The sequence below is a fragment of the Oncorhynchus gorbuscha genome, linkage group LG20 (genome assembly GCF_021184085.1).
Source record: "Oncorhynchus gorbuscha isolate QuinsamMale2020 ecotype Even-year linkage group LG20, OgorEven_v1.0, whole genome shotgun sequence".
Classification (NCBI taxonomy): domain Eukaryota; kingdom Metazoa; phylum Chordata; class Actinopteri; order Salmoniformes; family Salmonidae; genus Oncorhynchus; species Oncorhynchus gorbuscha.
In genome coordinates this window covers 26,033,378-26,051,932 of record NC_060192.1, presented here as the reverse complement: position 1 = coordinate 26,051,932, position 18,555 = coordinate 26,033,378, and the positions used below count along the sequence as shown (strand labels likewise).

At 42.5% G+C, this 18,555-nt stretch overlaps 1 protein-coding gene across 4 annotated transcripts in view; it reads left to right on the top strand.

The window, feature by feature from the left end:
• Positions 1-7,786, top strand: part of LOC124006821 (spectrin beta chain, non-erythrocytic 1-like) — a 104,629-nt gene extending 96,843 nt beyond the window's left edge. For 3 of the 4 annotated variants that reach the window (XR_006833842.1, XR_006833841.1, XR_006833843.1), the window contains one exon: positions 313-428. Coding sequence is in view for 1 of the 4 variants with exons in the window: in XM_046316998.1 (XP_046172954.1) it covers positions 313-428; positions 539-614; positions 4,860-4,949; positions 5,918-6,093; positions 6,412-6,585; positions 6,718-6,760; positions 6,851-7,060 (885 nt within the window). In the remaining 3 variants the exon portion in view is untranslated. Of the gene's footprint in view, positions 1-312; positions 429-538; positions 615-4,859; positions 4,950-5,917; positions 6,094-6,411; positions 6,586-6,717; positions 6,761-6,850 lie in introns of those variants that run through there. The other variant, XM_046316998.1, reaches the window with a different exon arrangement.
• The last annotated feature ends 10,769 nt before the right edge of the window (positions 7,787-18,555 follow it).

Here is an 18,555-nt window from a genome sequence, read left to right as displayed (position 1 = left end):
AGGACTGGAGGGGGGGAGGAGGGGGGACTGGGCAGGACTGGAGGGAGGAGGGGGACTGGGCAGGACTGGAGGGAGGAGGGGGACAGGGGGCAGGACTGGAGGGAGGAGGGGACTGGGCAGGACTGGAGGGGGACTGGGCAGGACTGGAGGGGGACAAGGGGCAGGAGAAAATGGGTCAAGGTTAATTTAAGAGGTGGTCAATTGGATGATGGTGGACCAGGGCAGGAGTTGGGAGGATTCATGTGCTTGGCATTGTTAGGAAGGTAGGGTAGTGTCTCCTCTAACAGCCACTAACCTGGGCTTCTCTTTTAGCTAGAGGAGCAGGAGATCCAGAGGCAGAGAGAGGAGGAGGAGAGGGCGAGGCGACCCCCCACACCACCACCTACAGAAGAGGTGGCCCCGTCTGAGGCTGAAACACATGATGCCAGGTAAGACTGGAGGAACTCCGAGTAACCAGAGATATTTGATGGGTTTTTTCCCTTCATATTTTCCCGCTAGATGTCGTTCTCACTCCCTTTCCTCCTCTTGTGTAACCCAGGACCAGCCTGGACCAGACCACACTGAACCAGTCAGTATCAGTGAATGGAATCCACAGCGACCAGGACACCTCACAGGTGAGAGAGGACATTGCGAGACAGAATATCCATATTGAGTCAAATCTAGACAAAGATTCTTCCCTCCTGTTTAACATACTCAAATTAAACAATTTAAAAGCCCCCCATTAAACGTCCTATTTAAATATTCCAGATTTTCACCACATTATACAGTGCATTTGGAAAGTATTCAGACCCCCCTTCCCTTTTTCCATGATTTGTTACATTACAGCCTAATTCTAAAATGGATTGATTTTTTTTTAAATGTCCTCATCAGTCTACACACAATATCCCATAATGACAAAGCGAAAACAGTTTTTAAACATTTTTGCAAATGTATAAAAAAACTTAAATACATTATTTACATAAGTATTCCGACCCTTTGCTATGAGACTCAAAATTGAGCTCAGGTGCATCCTGTTTCCATTGATCATCCTTGAGATGTTTCCTCAACTTGATTGGAGTCCACCTGTGGTAAATTCAATTGATTGGACATGATTTGGAGAGGCACACATCTGTCTATATAAGGTCCCACAGTTGACAGTGCATGTCAGAGCAAAAACCAAGCCATGAGGTCGTAGGAATTGTCCTTTGATCTCTGAGAGATTGTGTCGAGGCACAGATCTGGGGAAGGGTACAAAACATTTCTGCAGCATTGAAGGTCCCCAAGGACACAGTGGCCTCCATCGTTCTTAAATGGAAGAAGATTAGAACCACCAAGACTCTTCCTATAGCTGGCCGCCCGGCCAAACTGAGCAATCAGGGGTGAAGGGCCTTGGTCAAGGAGAAGACCAAGAACCTGATGATCAGTCTGACAGGGCTCCAGAGTTCCTCTGTGGAGATGAGAGAACCTTCCAGAAGGACAACCATCTCTGCAGCACTCCACCAATCAGGTCTTTATGGTAGAGTGGCCAGACGGAAGGCACTCCTCAGTAAAAGGCACATGGCAGCCCGCTTGGAGTTTGCCAAAAAGCACCTAAAGGACTCTCAGACCCTGAGAAACAAGATTCTCTGGTCTGATGAAACCAAGATTGAACTCTTTGTCCTGAATGCCAAGCGTCACATCTGGAGGAAACCTGGCACCATCCCTACAGTGAAGCATGGTGCTGGCAGCATCATGCTGTGGTAATGTTTTTAGAGGGAAAGATGAACGGAAAGATGAACGGAAAGATGAACAGAGTAAAGTACAGAGAGATCCTTGATGGAAACAGACTTCTCAGACTGGGGAGAAGGTTCACCTTCCAACAGGACAACGACTATAAGTACTCAGCCAAGACAACACAGGAGTGGCTTTGGGACAAGTTTCTGAATGTCCTTGAGTGACCCGGCCAGAGCCCTGACTTGAGCCCGATCTATCATGTCTGGAGAGACCTGAAAATAGCTGTGCAGCGACGCTCCCCACCCAACCTCACAGAGCTTGAGAGGATCTGCAGAGAAGAATGGAGAAACTCTCCAAATACAGGTATGCCAAGCTTGTAGCATCATACCCAAGACGACTCCAGGCTGTAATCGCTGCCAAAGGTGCTTCAACAAAGTATTAATTAAAGGGTCTGAATACTTATGTAAATGTGATATTTAAGTTTTTTTATTTTAATACAGTTACAAACATTTTTTTTTAAACCGTTTTTGCTTTGTCATTATGGGGTATTCAGTGTAGGTTGATGTGGGAAAAAAACAATTTAATCCATTTTAGAATAAGGCTGTAACATAATAAAATGTGGAACAATTCAAGGGGTCTGAATTCTTTCCGAATGCACTGTAAGTCCATAAAGTGTTGTTTTATGTCTTGTTCCTCTTCATGTTGTCTTCTCCATATGTTTTGAGGAGATTTGAATGACATAATATTTTTATGTTCTATGTGTGAGAGAATGTATTTAGTATAACTCATGTGGATAACTGGATCCAAACCTTTAAGTATACAGTACCAGTCAAAAGTTTGGCCACACCTACTCAGTCAAGGGTTTTTCTTCATTTTTTACTTTTTTCTACATTGTAGAATAATAGTGAAAACATCAAAACTATGAAATAACATATGGAATCATGTAGTAACCCAAAAAATATTTGAGATTTCTCAAAGTACCCGACCTTTACCTTGATGACAGCATTGCACACACTTGACATTCTCTCAACCAGCTTCATGAGGTAGTCACCTGGAATGCATTTAAATTAACAGGTGTGCCTCTTTAAAAGTTCATTTGTGCAATTTCTTTCCTTACCTATGAGGTGTCCGCATTTCTTAATGCGTTTGAGCCAATCAATTGTGTTGTGACAAGGTAGGGGTGGTAAACAGAAGATAGTCCTATTTGGTAAAAGACCAAGTCCATATTATGGCAATAACAGCTCAAATAAGCGAGAGAAAAGAGAAATGACAGTTCATCATTGCTTTAAGACATGAAGGTCAGTCAATCTGGAAAATGTCAAGAACATTGACAGTTTCTTCAAGTGCTGTTACAAAAACCATTGTTGGGGTTCGTTCCTTGTTCCTTGTCAATCATTTGCTTATTGGGGAAATTAGCATTCAGACAATATCTTTAAGTAAATCAATTATTCACTTATTAATGCAATTTCAGACAGAAGTTTACAACAGGAACATAGCATGCATGTTTCCTAGTAAGTTCTGCAAAATAGTAAAGGGTCCAAGTTATTTTATTAAGCCCAAAGTCCAGCTTTAGTGATGTCACTGCCTACGTCATTACCTTCGACTCATGAGGCCAAGCCCATGCCTACACAGCTATACGAACAAGAGTTTCAGTTTTATCTAAAGGCTCAGCAGTGAACGTCCACTCCCCAAGTTGATATATAGTGGAATGTCTGACTAGTCTCTTATCTCTTTCACTCCCCTGCAGGGTTCATTCTCACAGACACCCTGTTTTGACTACCATAACTCACACATCTCTCAGACCGTTTCTTTATAAGAGGCAGAGACTAGAAAATAACTGTGGAGCAATATTAAACCTTATAATGCATATATATATTGTTCATCTGTAGTTCTAGGACCCTATAAATGTAAAGAGTCTTATAAACCTTTCCCTTCTATTAATACCACATAAGCATAATCAGTTATTATAACGCATCAAACAATTGGTAGAGCCCCTCTCATGACCCCAAGGTGAACCCAACACCATCAAGCGCTATGGTGAAGCTGGCTCTTCTGAGGACCGCCACATAAAAGGAAGACCCAGAGTTACCTCTGCTGCAGAGGATAAGAGACCCAGAGTTACCAGAGACCCACCAGAGTTACCAGCCTCAGAAATTGCAGCCCAAATAAATGCATCACAGAGTTCAAGTAACAGACACATCTCAACATCAACTGTTCAAAGGAGACTGTGTGAATCAGGCCTTTGTGTTCTAATTTCTGCAAAGAAACCACTACTTAAGGACACCAATAATTATGGACACCAATAAGAAGAAGAGAATTGCTTGGGCCAAGAAACACGAGCAATGGACATTAGACCCCTGGAAATCTGTCCTTTGGTCTGATGAGTCCTAATTAGACTTTTGGTTCGAACCGCAATATCTCAGAGACGCAGAGTAGGCGGACGGATGATCTCCGCAGGTGTGGTTCCCACCATGAAGCATGGAGGAGGAGGTGTCATGTGTGGGGGTGCTTTGCTGGTGACACTGTCGCCAATTTTATTTATAATTCAAGGCACAACTTAACCAGCATGGCTGCCACAGCATTCTGCAGCGATACACCATCCCATTTGGTTTGCGCTTAGTGGGACTATCATTTGTTTTTCAACAGGACAATGACCCAACGCACCTTCAGGCTGTGTAAGGAAAAGCAGACAACAAGTGTTCAGCATATGTGGGAACTCCTTCAAGACTGTTGGAAAAGCAATCCAAGTGAAGCTGGTTGAGATAATGCCAAGAGTGTGCAAAGCTGTCATCAAGGGAAAGGGTGGCTACTTTGAAGAATCGCAAATATAAAATATATTTTGATTTGTCTAACACATTTTTTGGTTACTACATGACTCCATATGTGTTATTTCATAGTTTTGATGTTATTCTACTATGTAGAAAAACATACAAATCAAGCAAAACCTTTGAATGAGTAGCTGTGTCCAAATTTTTGACTGGTACTGTACGTTAGACGTGAGTCACTGTTTGTCTATTTATGATATAAGTGTGCGTCAAATTGTAATATCTATTTGTGTGTGTATGTGTGTCTGTCAGGGTCTCTTTCAAACACGTTAGCATAGTGTAGCATGCTATTTTCAAGCACAAGGACTTCTTAACTATGTCTTGTTGCATCTTTACCTGCAGTCTTTATCAGTATCATCAGTATCAGTGGGAAAGAAAGAGAAATGTGAACCTGTCTCTAAACCTGTGTCTAAGCCAAAGCATCCGCCGCGTGTGAGTACCTATCCTAGCCCTAGCCAAGCTTCCTCATCCCCCCCATCACTGCCCTCACTCAGCTCCTGGTCTACTGCAGTACCTCAGCATGGCCTAATAGAGGGCGCCATCAGTCTGTCACTGCTGTACCATTTTGCTTTATTTGATTGAGGAAAAGCACACAGTCCCATTGATGTTCAGGCTTCCATGCCTTACACAGATTACAATAATGATGTCATTATGTCTCAACGAAGGAATCTTGGGCTCTCAAGCCTTTCTGGGTGCTGTTCCGTTTGTGCTCATCTTCAAAAGGACCAGGACATGAGTGTTTGTAAGAGCAGTTAGTTGCTGTAGTAGTTTCAGCACCAAGCTATTGTTAGTACGATGTGAGTGTCGTCCTAAATTGGAAACCATAGCTGTCTCCTACATAACAGGTCCTTGGGTGGTGTGGGCCTAGCTTGGGTGGGTGGTTTTGAAAGCGGTGTTAGTAGGAAAAGGTTTTTTGACGAGAGGAAATGTTTGATTTCCTTTCAAAATGAATTTGATGTTGTGTGCCAGGAAACGAAGATAACAATGCCACACCCCCTTTAAGCATATCATAGCAACACCATTGGAACACGTTGTGCTGCTTTTGTCATGTTCCAAGTCTGGATTGTAAAAATGTAAACATATATTTCAACATTTTTCTCAGTTGCCCTGTAAGGCAGGAAATGACGTCCAGATGAAGGTTGACCCTCCATCTGTGGGCTTGTAGCTGTTCTGTTCTCCATGTGTCTGTTGGTGTGTTTCTGTGTCCGTCTTTGTGTAGTCCTGTATGTTTTCTACGCCATGTTCAAAGCTACCATATGAATATGGCCATGTTGCTGTTGTCCCTAAAGCATTGATAATTTTATCAACTTCAGACCGACAGTCAATGGACTGGACTTACAGGCTTCTAGTTTGGAATGGTTTTGTTCTGACTGCTGTGTGTCTTCCATCTTGGACAACAGGGTTCTGACTCTGACTCTGTGAATGGTCCGGGGAGAGACAGCGGGCTGGCGTCATCACGCCTGGACCCGTCTGCCACGCTACCCAGCAAGAGAGCTGACCCTGGCACAGATGCCATGGAGGGCATGCTCTACCGCAAGCAGGAGATGGAGTCCCATGCCAAGAAGGCAGCTAGCAGGTAAGACATCAGGAGGGGAATGGGGCAGGGGGCATGGAGGGCCGTCTTGGAGGGAGAGTGAGAGTTCCCTGAAGGGTAAATGGAGAGCCCTAGTTCATATAGACTTCTGTTGAAGGATGGGATTAATTTAAGCAAATGCAATATCAATTTAAGATTAAGTTCAATTTAAATAGAATTTATAAAATGTACATGCTTTTGTTTCAGAAAATTACATTTTGTATGTGGTGTGTCGCCATGAACTCTTTGGTGATGTCCCTAACCTTTTCAGGCGCATGCCTGCATGCCTTCCGCCAACAGCTTCTCTCTCTCTTCCCATAGGTCCTGGCAGAATGTGTACTGTGTTCTGCGTAAGGGCAGCCTTGGCTTCTACAAGGACCAGAAGAGCGCCTCCAGCGGGATCCCCTACCACGGAGAAGTCCCCATCAGCCTGGGAGAGGCTGTGTGTGAGGTGGCACACGACTACAAGAAGAGGAAACACGTCTTCAAGTTACGGTGAGAGGAGAGGGAGGGGGAACTGGACGGTTTGAATAGAGAATAGTCTTGTAAACTTAACTTAAAAAGCAAGGGAGTGTGATATGCATCTATACTGACCCAAGTTTTCTGTTCTACATTGTGTGTCTGCAGGCTAGGGGACGGTAAGGAGTTCCTGTTCCAAGCTAAAGATGAGGTGAGTGTCACATTTCAAACCAAACAAGATTCTGATGCTCCTCTGGTGTATGTGATCTACTGAGGACTAACCCTGTGTTGTCTGTCCCAGACGGAGATGGCCTCGTGGATCCACTCCATTCATAGCTCCATCCCAGCAGGAGACCACTCCCCCAGAGGCCCCAGGGCCCTGAGCCGAGCCATGACTATGCCCCCCATCTCCCCCAGTTCAGCAGACGCTGCCGGAGTCACCATGCGCAACAAGGAGGGCAAGGAGAGGGACCGTGAGAAGAGGTTCAGCTTCTTTGGAAAGAAGAAATAAAACATTTGTAAAACAACAACATCAAGGAAAATTATATTCCTCAAAATTCCAACAAACTGAAACAGGCAGAAATGAAAGCACTCTTGTCGCATAAACGCATCGCTGTCGGCCGGGGTCCTGAGGGGTTTGTCTAATTTCTGGCTCACACAGAGCTTGCTCTTTCTCGCTCTCTCCTCTCTATTTTCATTTGTCATCTCTTTCTCTTTTATATCTCTCTTTCCTTCTCCATCTCTCACATTTGGCTTCATCCTACCAATGTAAGCCCTTGTCCATAGCTTTAGTTGCATTTTCAGCCGATACGCAGGGTTTGTTGATCAGAGTCACTAATAAGAACTCTCTTTGGCCTCATCATCAGGGGAAACCAAGGGGTTTGTTGGGAGAGGGGAGGGCAGGGGGTGGTTAGCATTAGAACCGAGGGCTAAGAGGACCCTCAAAGTCAATTCTCTTTCATTCACCCACACTGGATCATTTGTTGGTTTAAATTAGTCCCGGCTCAACCAATCTTTAGACAAGCAAAATAATTTAATGCTGTTTTACCAATAACAGAGAAATTGTTGTAAAGAGTGCTGTCCCCAGGTCCCCTCTTCCAGTCTCTCCTTTTCTCTATCGTGCTCCTTGGGAAGCCCCATATCTTTTCTTTGTTTTTGGTTTTGGTGTTATTATTATTTATCTTTTTGCTGTTGCAGGTTTTGAGGGGGGAAATTAAAATAAATAATTTAAAGAGTATGTCAGTAGATTTCTTGAGTCATGTTGCAGAGCAAAACAAGAGTTTGATCTACGGGACCATGTTGGTCTTGTTTCTTTTGTTGAGGAAAGACCGTTATTGAGGTGTTTAAAATAATGCTCAGTAACTTTTAGCAGTGTGCAGTAAGTGATTTTCACCAGTGGGAAATTATATATATTTAAAGTGGTTTTATTTTAACTTGGATCTTGCCTGTATTTGATTTTGTTCTGCTGAGGGATTATTTCTGATTTTGAATGTTGTTGTTTCTATTCAAACCAGAGAGAGTTTGTTTTCTAGTAAGGGTGAGAGTGGGAGTTATGGTGATATGGGTTTTGCATGTGTTTTTTAATTTTTTTAAATTCTAAATCCGAAGCGTCCAGTTGGATTCTGCTTTTCTGACTTAACATACACACACACACACCATATATATATATATATATATATATATATATATATATATATATATATATATATATATATATATATATATATATATATATATATATATATATATATATATATATATATATGCACACACACACTCACCATATATACACACACACACACACACTCACCATATATACACACACACACACCATATATACACACACACACTCACCATATATACACACACACACACACACACCATATATACACACACACACTCACCATATATACACACACACACACACACACACTCACCATATATACACACACACACGCTCAAAGAAGTTGTTGGGATGGCTTTCTTTAAGGATTCTTGTTTGTTTTTTTGGTTTGAATATGTAGATGACAATGCTAATTAATGAAACATTCCTCCTAGATGGTTTTCAGACTTCACATACTTCCTCCTGATCCCTCTGTTGTTTTTTAATGGGATGGCTGGGGCAGGTTACCACTGTTGGTTACCACTGCCATTGCCAAACACTAGTGAGGATTGTAAAGCAGAAGCACATCAATGTGGCATAGGGTTGCGGAGGTTGGCTAGTAGGAAGAGGAGGGTGGAGGGTTCATTTCAGATGGGGTAGGGTTGGACGCTGAGGGCTGAGATTCCTTCTATTTGAATAGTGCTTAATCACAAAGGAGGCTTTATCGATCACAAAACAAATCTCAGAAGAATGTTTAATATGTGCCCCTTGGCATTGACTCAGTGTATGTATATGGATTCTGTACCCAGGTTCCATTGAGCGTATACGGACAGGCTCACCCGCATCAGCGGTTGAAGGAAGAGAAATGCTAGCATAGCCGTGTTGGATTGGAAGAGGTGTAACCATGGAGAGCTTTCCTCACTTGATGGTGACCGAGAGAATAGTCTTAAATAGTTTTTCTGGAGGGCTTTGAGCTCCTCCATATGTGGCATGACTTCATGTAGGAATGTACTTGTATGTGTCTCGTTGTTGTCGCCAATTCTCTTCTACTTTGATGTTATTGGTACATGAGATTCACCCGTAAGCGATGTACAGCATGGCATGCTACCATGAAGCCCATGATACCATGAAGCCCATGATACCATGAAGCCCATGATACCATGAAGCCAAATGATACCATGAAGCCAAATGATACCATGAAGCCCATGCTGTGGAAGGTGGTGTATTTCACCAGAATGCCCAGGTGTATCATTAGTACCCCTCCCCAGCAGTTTGGAAAGAATTCATATTGGGCAAAAAGAAAATACTATTATTTGATATAATTTAATCAAAGTAAAGATGACTTTGACAGCGACGTCGGGTCCTGGCACAGTGAGTGATTTATTTTAGTGTCTGAGATGAGTGGAAGGTTTCTGTACAAGAAACTGCTCAAAACACAGAAAAATCCAAATTTCTTGTAAACCAATGGTATCTGTTACTCGGTGGTAGGCTTATCTGGGGCAAGGGTGTGGCATACCAAAGCCCAGTTAGGTTATTGTTTGACTGAGATGGCTCACCCTAAACCAGAGACGGAAAGAACCACAGTAAATAAATGTCAGAAATGTGCAGCTTTTCAACAGGCAAGACTATTGGACTATTGCCATTTCAGTTCATATGACTCGGGGTAAATAAGTAGCAGTAAATCCATAAAGAGGCTGTAGACTACATGGTCTGCCTTGGTTTGTATCCCAGCTGTGAGCCTAAGCTCTTGATCTCAGCCTAATGTACTGAGCTGACCCTCGGCTCCCTAGTCACAGTTCGAACCAAAGTTTGCGATGCTCAAGAGTAGAGCTGAGTGAGCCTCGGTCTGTGGTATTCACTGTGAAAAACTACTATCGGGCAGTTGGTGCCAGATCGGCCATAGCACTTCTAAAAGTAGCTCGTGTTGCCCTCTACTGGCTGAACTGCTCCCACAGTGACCCAGTTCAAGTCCTAGGCAGGTTTTTCACAGACATGAGCAGGTTCCTCAGGCCCATTCTACTATGAATTCGTATTAATGTTAATGGCTTTTAAGATGGGTTGGACAAATTGGTCATGTGATGGACATACTTGGAGACACACTACCTCTCTCTTGCTTTCTCCTCTCTCTTACACTCTCACACTCGCACACACACTCACACATATCCACACACAGATATACCAAGGTGGAATGACCCTGGCCTTCCAGTCAAGCAGAAAGATGTGGAGCTGATTGTGATTTGGGTTGATGTTGTGCAGTCTGTGTGCTACTGGTGAGTGTTGAGCGTAAAGGGATAGACTGTATTATTGATGGTGAGAGAGAGCCTAAGAGGGTTTTGAGCATTTTGGGTTAAAAAGTTAGTGGAACACCTAAAAAGGTTTCTTGGTCTCTTATTTGAAGAGAAAAAGAAACACAGTATACATTAACCAGAGGACTGATGGCAAATTTGAGCTTCCATTTTCTAGAGTTAGACAGGAGATGTGCTGCCTCACGGGGTTCTTGTATTTTATCATCCAGTAGTCTGATCTGTTTTGCAGCATTTGATAAACCTTTCCACCCACTGCCATTTCCCTTTTTTTTATAATGTCATTTCCTTCTTCTGTGACTTAACTAATTGCGAGTTGTGAATACCACTACTATGATTAATTATTATTATTATTGCTACTGTTACTACTACTCTTACTACTGCAACATATTTGTTACTACAACTATAACTGCTGTCCATTTTCAGGTACGTGTCTGTAATACCAGACCCTTCCACAAGATGTCAGTGTGCTGTGGAGCATTTTCATTACAGATCGAAAATAATGTTTGTTGACTTGTGTATCTACATCTAATATTAGGAATAATAAAACATGGTTTAAAGGAAAACAAGAACTGTGTTTATCACTAAAGCGTGTATTAAGTTATTGTGTATGTGTCTGAAGGTTAAGTCCTGAGATCAGTGGCGAACACATCTAACCTTGGAAAGATGGTCTTTGGCGACACCCCTCCAAGGCCTGTGGAGATGCAGGGTGTCCAGGTGAGGATGAACTTTCATCACTGAAACACTAGTACTTTTTGATGTGTGCATTCTGTGCTATATACTTTACTGTGGGGTCCGAAGGAGATTTTGTTTAACAAGTATTAATTATATTTGTCAGAAAGGTAGCGGTCAAAATGATTAACAACCCGGTTTTCAATACCTCACCTTGCGAGGATAACGCCACTGAGCCTTTTTCTTAAATGATTTATGAGTTGGAGAACACACTGAGAGGGATCTTAGACCATTCCTGCATACATAATCCTTCCTGATTGAGCACTGGTAAAAGCAAAGTTGTCCATGTACTTTCAAGGTGCAGAATTGGGAAAATACAGTCATATCCTCAAGTACACAGCATGCTGACGCAGAGAGCTGAGGGAGGAAAGGGATTTTCGATATATCCTGTCTCACGTTGGCTGGCCTGGAACAAACACACCTCTTGTTCTTGATTTTTAAAAATGACTTGGCTGTGCTTGCCCTGCTCTGTGTACTCTTAAAGTGGCATCAGAGGCCCAAGTTACCTTACAGGTCTTTCATTATTAATCAGGTCAAATTTGTCACATGCGCCAAATACAACTGGTGTAGACTTTATCTTGAAAAGCTTGCTTATGAGCCCTTTACAACAATGCAGAGTTTAAAAGCAATTAAAATACAATAGTAACACGAGGAATAAAATAAACAAGAATGGAGCTACAGTGGGGAGAACAAGTATTTGATACACTGCCGATTTTTCAGGTCTTCCTACTTACAAAGCATGTAGAGGTCTAATTTATCATAGGTACACTTCAACTGTGAGAGACGGAATCTAAAACAAAAATCCAGAAAATCACATTGTATGATTTTTAAGTAATTAATTTGCATTTTATTGCATGACATAAGTATTTGATACATCAGAAAACCAGAACTTAATATTTGGCACAGAAACCTTTGTTTGCAATCACAGAGATTATATGTTTCCTGTAGGTCTTGACCAGGTTTGCACACACTGCAACAGGGATTTCGGCCCACTCCTCCATACAGACCTTCTCCAGATCCTTCAGGTTTCAGGGCTGTCGCTGGGCAATACGGACTTTCAGCGCCCTCCAAAGATTTTCTATTTGGGTGCAGGTCTGGAGACTGGCTAGGCCACTCCAGGACCTTGAGATGCTTCTTACAGAGCCACTCCTTAGTTGCCCTGGCTGTGTGTTTCGGGTCGTTGTCATGCTGGAAGACCCAGCCACGGCCCATCTTCAATGCTCTTACTGAGGGAAGGAGGTTGTTAGCCAAGATCTCGTGATACATGGCCCCATCCATCCTCCCCTCAATACGGTGCAGTCGTCCTGTCCCCTTTGCAGAAAAGCAACCCCAAAGAATGATGTTTCCACCTCCATGCTTCACGGTTGGGATGGTGTTCTTGGGGTTGTACTCATCCTTCTTCTTCCTCCAAACACGGCGAGTGGAGTTCAGACCAAAAAGCTCTATTTTTGTCTCAGCAGACCACATGACCTTCTCCCATTCCTCCTCGGGATCATCCAGATGGTCATTGGCAAACTTCAGACGGGCCTGGACATGCGCTGGCTTGAGCAGGGGGACCTTGCATGCACTGCAGGATTTTAATCCATGACGGCGTAGTGTGTTACTAATGGTTTTCTTTGAGACTGTGGTCCCAGCTTTCTTCAGGTCATTGACCAGGGCCTGCCGTGTAGTTCTGGGATGATCCCTCACCTTCCTCATGATCATTGATGCCCCACGAGGTGAGATCTTGCATGGAGCCCCAGACCGAGGGTGATTGACCGTCATCTTGAACTTCTTCCATTTTCTAATAATTGCACCAACAGTTGTTGCCTTCTCACCAAGCTGCTTGCCTATTGTCCTGTAGCAATTTTATCCCTGATGTCCTTACACCCTCTCTGGTCTTGGCCATTGTGGAGAGGTTGGAGTCTGTTTGATTGAGTGTGTGGACAGGTGTCTTTTATACAGGTAACGAGTTCAAACAGGTACAGTTAATACAGGTAATGAGTGGAGAAAAGGAGGGCTTCTTAAAGAAAAACTAACAGGTCTGTGAAAGATGGAATTATTACTGGTTGGTAGGTGATCAAATACTTATCATGCAATAAAATGCTAATTAATTACTTAAAAATCATACAATGTGATTTTCTGGATTTTTGTTTTAGATTCCATCTTTCACAGTTGAAGTGCACATATGATAAAAATTACAGACCTCCACATGCTTTGTAAGTAGGAAAACCTGCAAAATTGGCAGTGTATCAAATACTTGTTCTCCCCACTGTATATATAGGGAGTAACAGTATCAGGTCAATGTGCAGAGGAGGCTGGTGGCAGGAGCTATTGGAGGACCGGCTCATTGTAGTGGCTGGAATGGAATATATGGAACAATATCAAACACATCAAACATACAGTGCATTCAGAAAGTATTCAGGCCCCTTCCTTTTTCCACATTTTGTAATGTTACAGCCTTATTCTAAAAAGGATTAAATTAAAAATGTTCCTCATCAATCTACACATAATACCCCATAATGACAAAGCGAGAACAGGTTTTTACACATTCTTACACATTTATTCAAAATAAAAACATACCTTATTTGCATAAGTATTCAGACCCTTTGCTATGACACTCAATTGAGCTCAGGTGCATCCTGTTTCCATTTGTCATCCTTGAGATGTTTCTACAATTTGATTAGAGTCCACCTGTGGTATATTACATTGATTGGACATGATTTGGAAAGCTACACACCTGTCTATATAAAGGTCCCACAGTTGACAGTGCATGTCAGAGCAAAGAACAAGCTATGAGGTCAAAGGAAATGCTGTGGAACTCCGAGAGAGCATTGTGTTGAGGCACAGAGTTGGGGAAGGGTACCAAAAGAAATCGTGCAGCTTTTTGAACACAGTGTCCTCCATCATTCTTAAATGGAAGAGGTTTGGAACCACCAATACTTCCTAGAGATGGCCGCCCAGCCAAACTGAGCAATCAGGGGAGAAGGGAGGTAACCAAGAACCCGATGGTCACTCTGACAGAGCTCCAGAGTTCCTCTGTGGAGATGGGGGAACCTTCCAGAAAGAGAACCATCTCTGCAGCACTCCACCAATAAGACATTTATGGTAGAGTAGCCAGACAGAAGCCACTCCTCAGTAAAAGCCACATGACAGCCCGCTTGGTTTGCCAAAAGGCACCTAAAGGACTCTCCAACCCTGAGAAACAAGATTCCAAGCATCACTTCTGGAGGAAACCTGGCACCATCCCTGGTGGTGTCAGAATCATGCTGTGTGAATGTTTTTCAGCGGCAGAGACTGGGAGACTTGTCAGGATCGAGGGAAATATGAACGGAGCAAAGTACAGAGGTATCCTCGATGAAAACCTGCTCCAGAGCGCTCAGGACCGCAGACTGGGGCGAAGGTTCACCTTTCAACAGGACAACAACCCTAAGCACACAGCCAATACAACGCAAGAGTGGCTTCAGGACAAGTCTCTGAATGTCCTTGAGTGACCCATCCAGAGCTCAGACATGAACCCAATTTAACATCTCTGGAGAGACCTGTAAAGAGCTGTGCAGCGACGCCCCCCCCCTTCCCCCATCGAACCTAACAGCTTGAAAGGATGTGCGTAGAAGAATGGGAGAAAGTTCCCAAATACAGGTGTGCCAAGCATGTAGCGTCATACCCAAACGGGGGATGTCAATGTAAATAGTCCAGGTGGCCATTTGATTAATAGTTCAGCAGTCTTATGGCTTGGGGGTAAAAGCTGTTATGGAGCCTTTTGGTACTAGACTTGGCGCTCCGGTACCTCTTGCCGTGTGGTAGCAGAGAGAACAGTCTATGACTTGGGTGACTGGAGTCTTTGACAAATTTTTGGGCCTTCCTCTGACAATGAGCGTGTCCTCCTACAATGAGCCTGTCCTCCTATAGCTCCTCCCACCAGCCTCCTCTGATGTGCAGGTTTTTTTATTTTTATTTTTTACCTTTATTTAACTAGGCAAGTCAGTTAAGAACACATTTTTATTTTCAATGACAGCCTGGGAACAGTGGGTTAACTGCCTGTTCAGGGGCAGAACGACAGATTTGTACCTCGTCAGCTCGGGGGTTTGAACTTGCAACGGTTACTAGTCCAACGCTCTAACCACTAGGCTACCCTGCCGCCCCGTGGAGAAGACTGAGAAGAGCAGGAACTGAGTTTGTTTGATCATAGTTAGTATTAGGGGTCTATATAATATTTGCGCGTTCTCAGTTGATAGCTTATTTAACTGTACCAGTATGTGGAGGACTGATTTAAGTGCGGTGGTCATACATTGGATGATTTCTATTTTGGGTAAGCAAATGAAGACTTCATTCTCTGCTTCATAATTCTGATGGGAATAGGAGGGTCAATGGCATTTACATGGTGTTCTAAGAGCTTGTAAGCATGATATAAACTCTAATCTAAACTGTCACTTTTCAATCTTCATTCTTTCTGTCAATGGCCATTAACAACCTCAATTAATCAAGTGTCTTGAATACCTTGGCAACTAGCTACAATATATTAAGGCAATTTTAAAAAGTGCTTGAGCCCCCCTTCTTTTAGGTCCCCACTTTATTAACCTAACAATGGCCTGTTACCCAGCGACCGTTAAAGCTCCTAGAGAAAAGACAAAGAGGTCACACTGCTGTGGAAGGATTCAGCTCTCCCAAACAAATTACCTTTGGCATAGTACTGATCAACCGAATATCAACATTTAAAAACTTTGACATGATTAGAAAAGAAAACGGGATACATTTTGTATAATGGAGTTAAAAAAGGAGAGAGTTCAGTAAGTTGTCTAACTCTTGTTTTTCATGCCTTCATGAAAGGTTGATGATGATATGAATGTGTCTTTGACTGGGTTTTGAACACTCAGGATCCTATTCAATCAAACTGGTAAGCGAGTTTAGAGTATGATCATACATAATGTTATTTGTGTGCTCTGAGAAAGCTTGTGTGAGTTATGCAATTAGCTTTTTTATCATCTCACACTGAAAAACATTGTTTTCTTGAGTGTAAATGGATTTATAAAATGTGTTTTGATTTTCCAGAAACCTAGTTAACTGTTTTGATTGAAATGGTTTCATAACCACTCATACTTTCTCTAGTTAGCAAAAATGTGTAGGCTTGTGTTTGCATGACATTCAAATCAAATTGTGTTTGTCACATGAGCTGAATACAACAGATGTAGACTTTATCGTGAAACGCTTACTTACAAGCCCTTTCCCAACAATTGAAAGTTTACATTTTTTTTTCTTGCTTAAGCTCTTATGCATTATGCATGACAGCAAGGCAAGCACTGGGAGGGGAGATGACCACAGTCTGAACACAGGAGAGCTGAAAGTGCACATGTCTTTTTTGGGTTTACCAATCCAAGGACCTGGTGGGAAAGGAACTAAAAGCACAGATCCTGAAAGGACTAAAGCTACTCAGGCTACCGCATGAACACAGGTTGGTGAAACAAACATTCCCCAACATCTGGGCTGTACGGACAGGAGGAAGCGGAAAATACAATAGTCAGTGTGCCCTTATCCGGACCAGAACTGTTCCCTACAGCCTTGTTAGTTAGGCCTCAACATCTGCTTCAACCCATACTCAGATTGTATGAACAACGTTGTTTTTACAGGTTATGAAGTCCTTAAAAAATGGCCTGCACATGCTTTGGTTGAAGTTCAGATGTCATTAAAAACAGACGTTATGACATGTTTGTTGAATCAATGCCCAAATAGCTATCAGAGGAGGGTTGTTGCATTTTTTAAATGCTGCCGTCATTGTACTATACCTCATGTTCACCACGTGTTTGCTGTCGTTGCTAAAAGAGCACATAGTGGGAATCACTATTCTTATCTTAAATCATGGCTAATGTTTTGAGCTCGTTCGAAACTATCCTATCAACGGGACCTGAAGAACTGTAATATTCTGTTTCACAGAGTCGTAGCTGAACACGGACATTGATCATGTACATCTCGCTGGGTTTTTCAATGTATTGTCAAGACCGGTCAGCAGCCTTGAGTAAGATGAGGGGGGAGGGGTGTGTCTCTTTGTTAAAAACTCTTAAGGATTAGCCCCTTTTTTTTAATTGCCTAAAATGACACCCAAATCTAACTGCCTGTTGCAAGGATATGCATATTCTTAGTACAATTTGAAAGGAAACACTGAAGTTTATGGAAATGTGAAAGGAATGTAGTAGAATATAACACATTAGATCTGGTAAAAGATAATAAAGAAAAAAACAACCGTTCTTTTGTATATATTTTTTTGTAGTACCATCATCTTTGAAATGCAAGAGAAAGGTCATAATGTATTATTCCAGCCCAGGTGCAATTTAGATTTTGGCCACTAGATGGGATCAATGCATGTGGAAAATTTTAGACTGATCAAATGAACCATTGCATTTATGTTCAAAATTTTGTGTCAAGACTGCCCAAATGTGCCTGTTTTGGTTATTAATAACTTTTCATGTTCAAAATTGTGCACTCTCCTCAAACAATAGCATGGTATTATTTCACTGTAATAGCTACTGTAAATTGGACAGTGCAGTTAGATTAACAAGGATTTAAGCTTTCTTGAATTTAAGCTTTCTTGTTACTTACAATCTCATGCTAATCGCATTAGCCTACATTAGCTCAACCGTCCCGTGAAAGGGACACGGATCCCGAAGAAGTTTTCTAACAACAACTGGTGCACGATCTCTAACGCTCTAACGAGTTTTCATCTATATTTTTCATAGCTGTCTATGCTGGCACTAAGACCGCACTCAATGAGCTGTATAGGGCCATCAGCAAACAAGAAAATGCACACCCCGAGGCGGCACTTGTTGTGTCCGGTGATTTTAATGCAGGGAAACTGAAATCCATTTTACTAGCATGTCACCTGTGCAACTAGAGGGAACAAAATTCTAGATCACCTTTACTCCACACACAGAAATGCATACTACCTTGCCCTCCCTTTGGCAAATCTGATCATAGCTCTATCCGCCTGATTCTTTCTTACAAGCAAAAACTGAAACAGGACGTACCTGTGATGCACTCAATACGGAAGTGGTCTGATGAAGCGGATGCTATACTACAGGACTGTTTCACTAGCACAGACTGGAATATGTTCTGGGATTCATCAGATCACATTGAGGAGTTTACCACATCAGTCACCAGCTTCATTAATAAGTGCATTGAAGACATCGTCCCTACAGTGACCACGTACATATTCCAACCAGAAGCCATGGATTACAGACAACATCCTCACTGAGCTAAAGGCTAGAGCTGCCTCTCTGTAGCCGATGTGAGTAAGACCTTTAAACAGGTTAACTTGCACAAGAAAGATCCACAGATGACGCAACCTCTATTGCTTCCCTTTCCAACCTGGACAAGAGAACATCTACGTGAGAATGC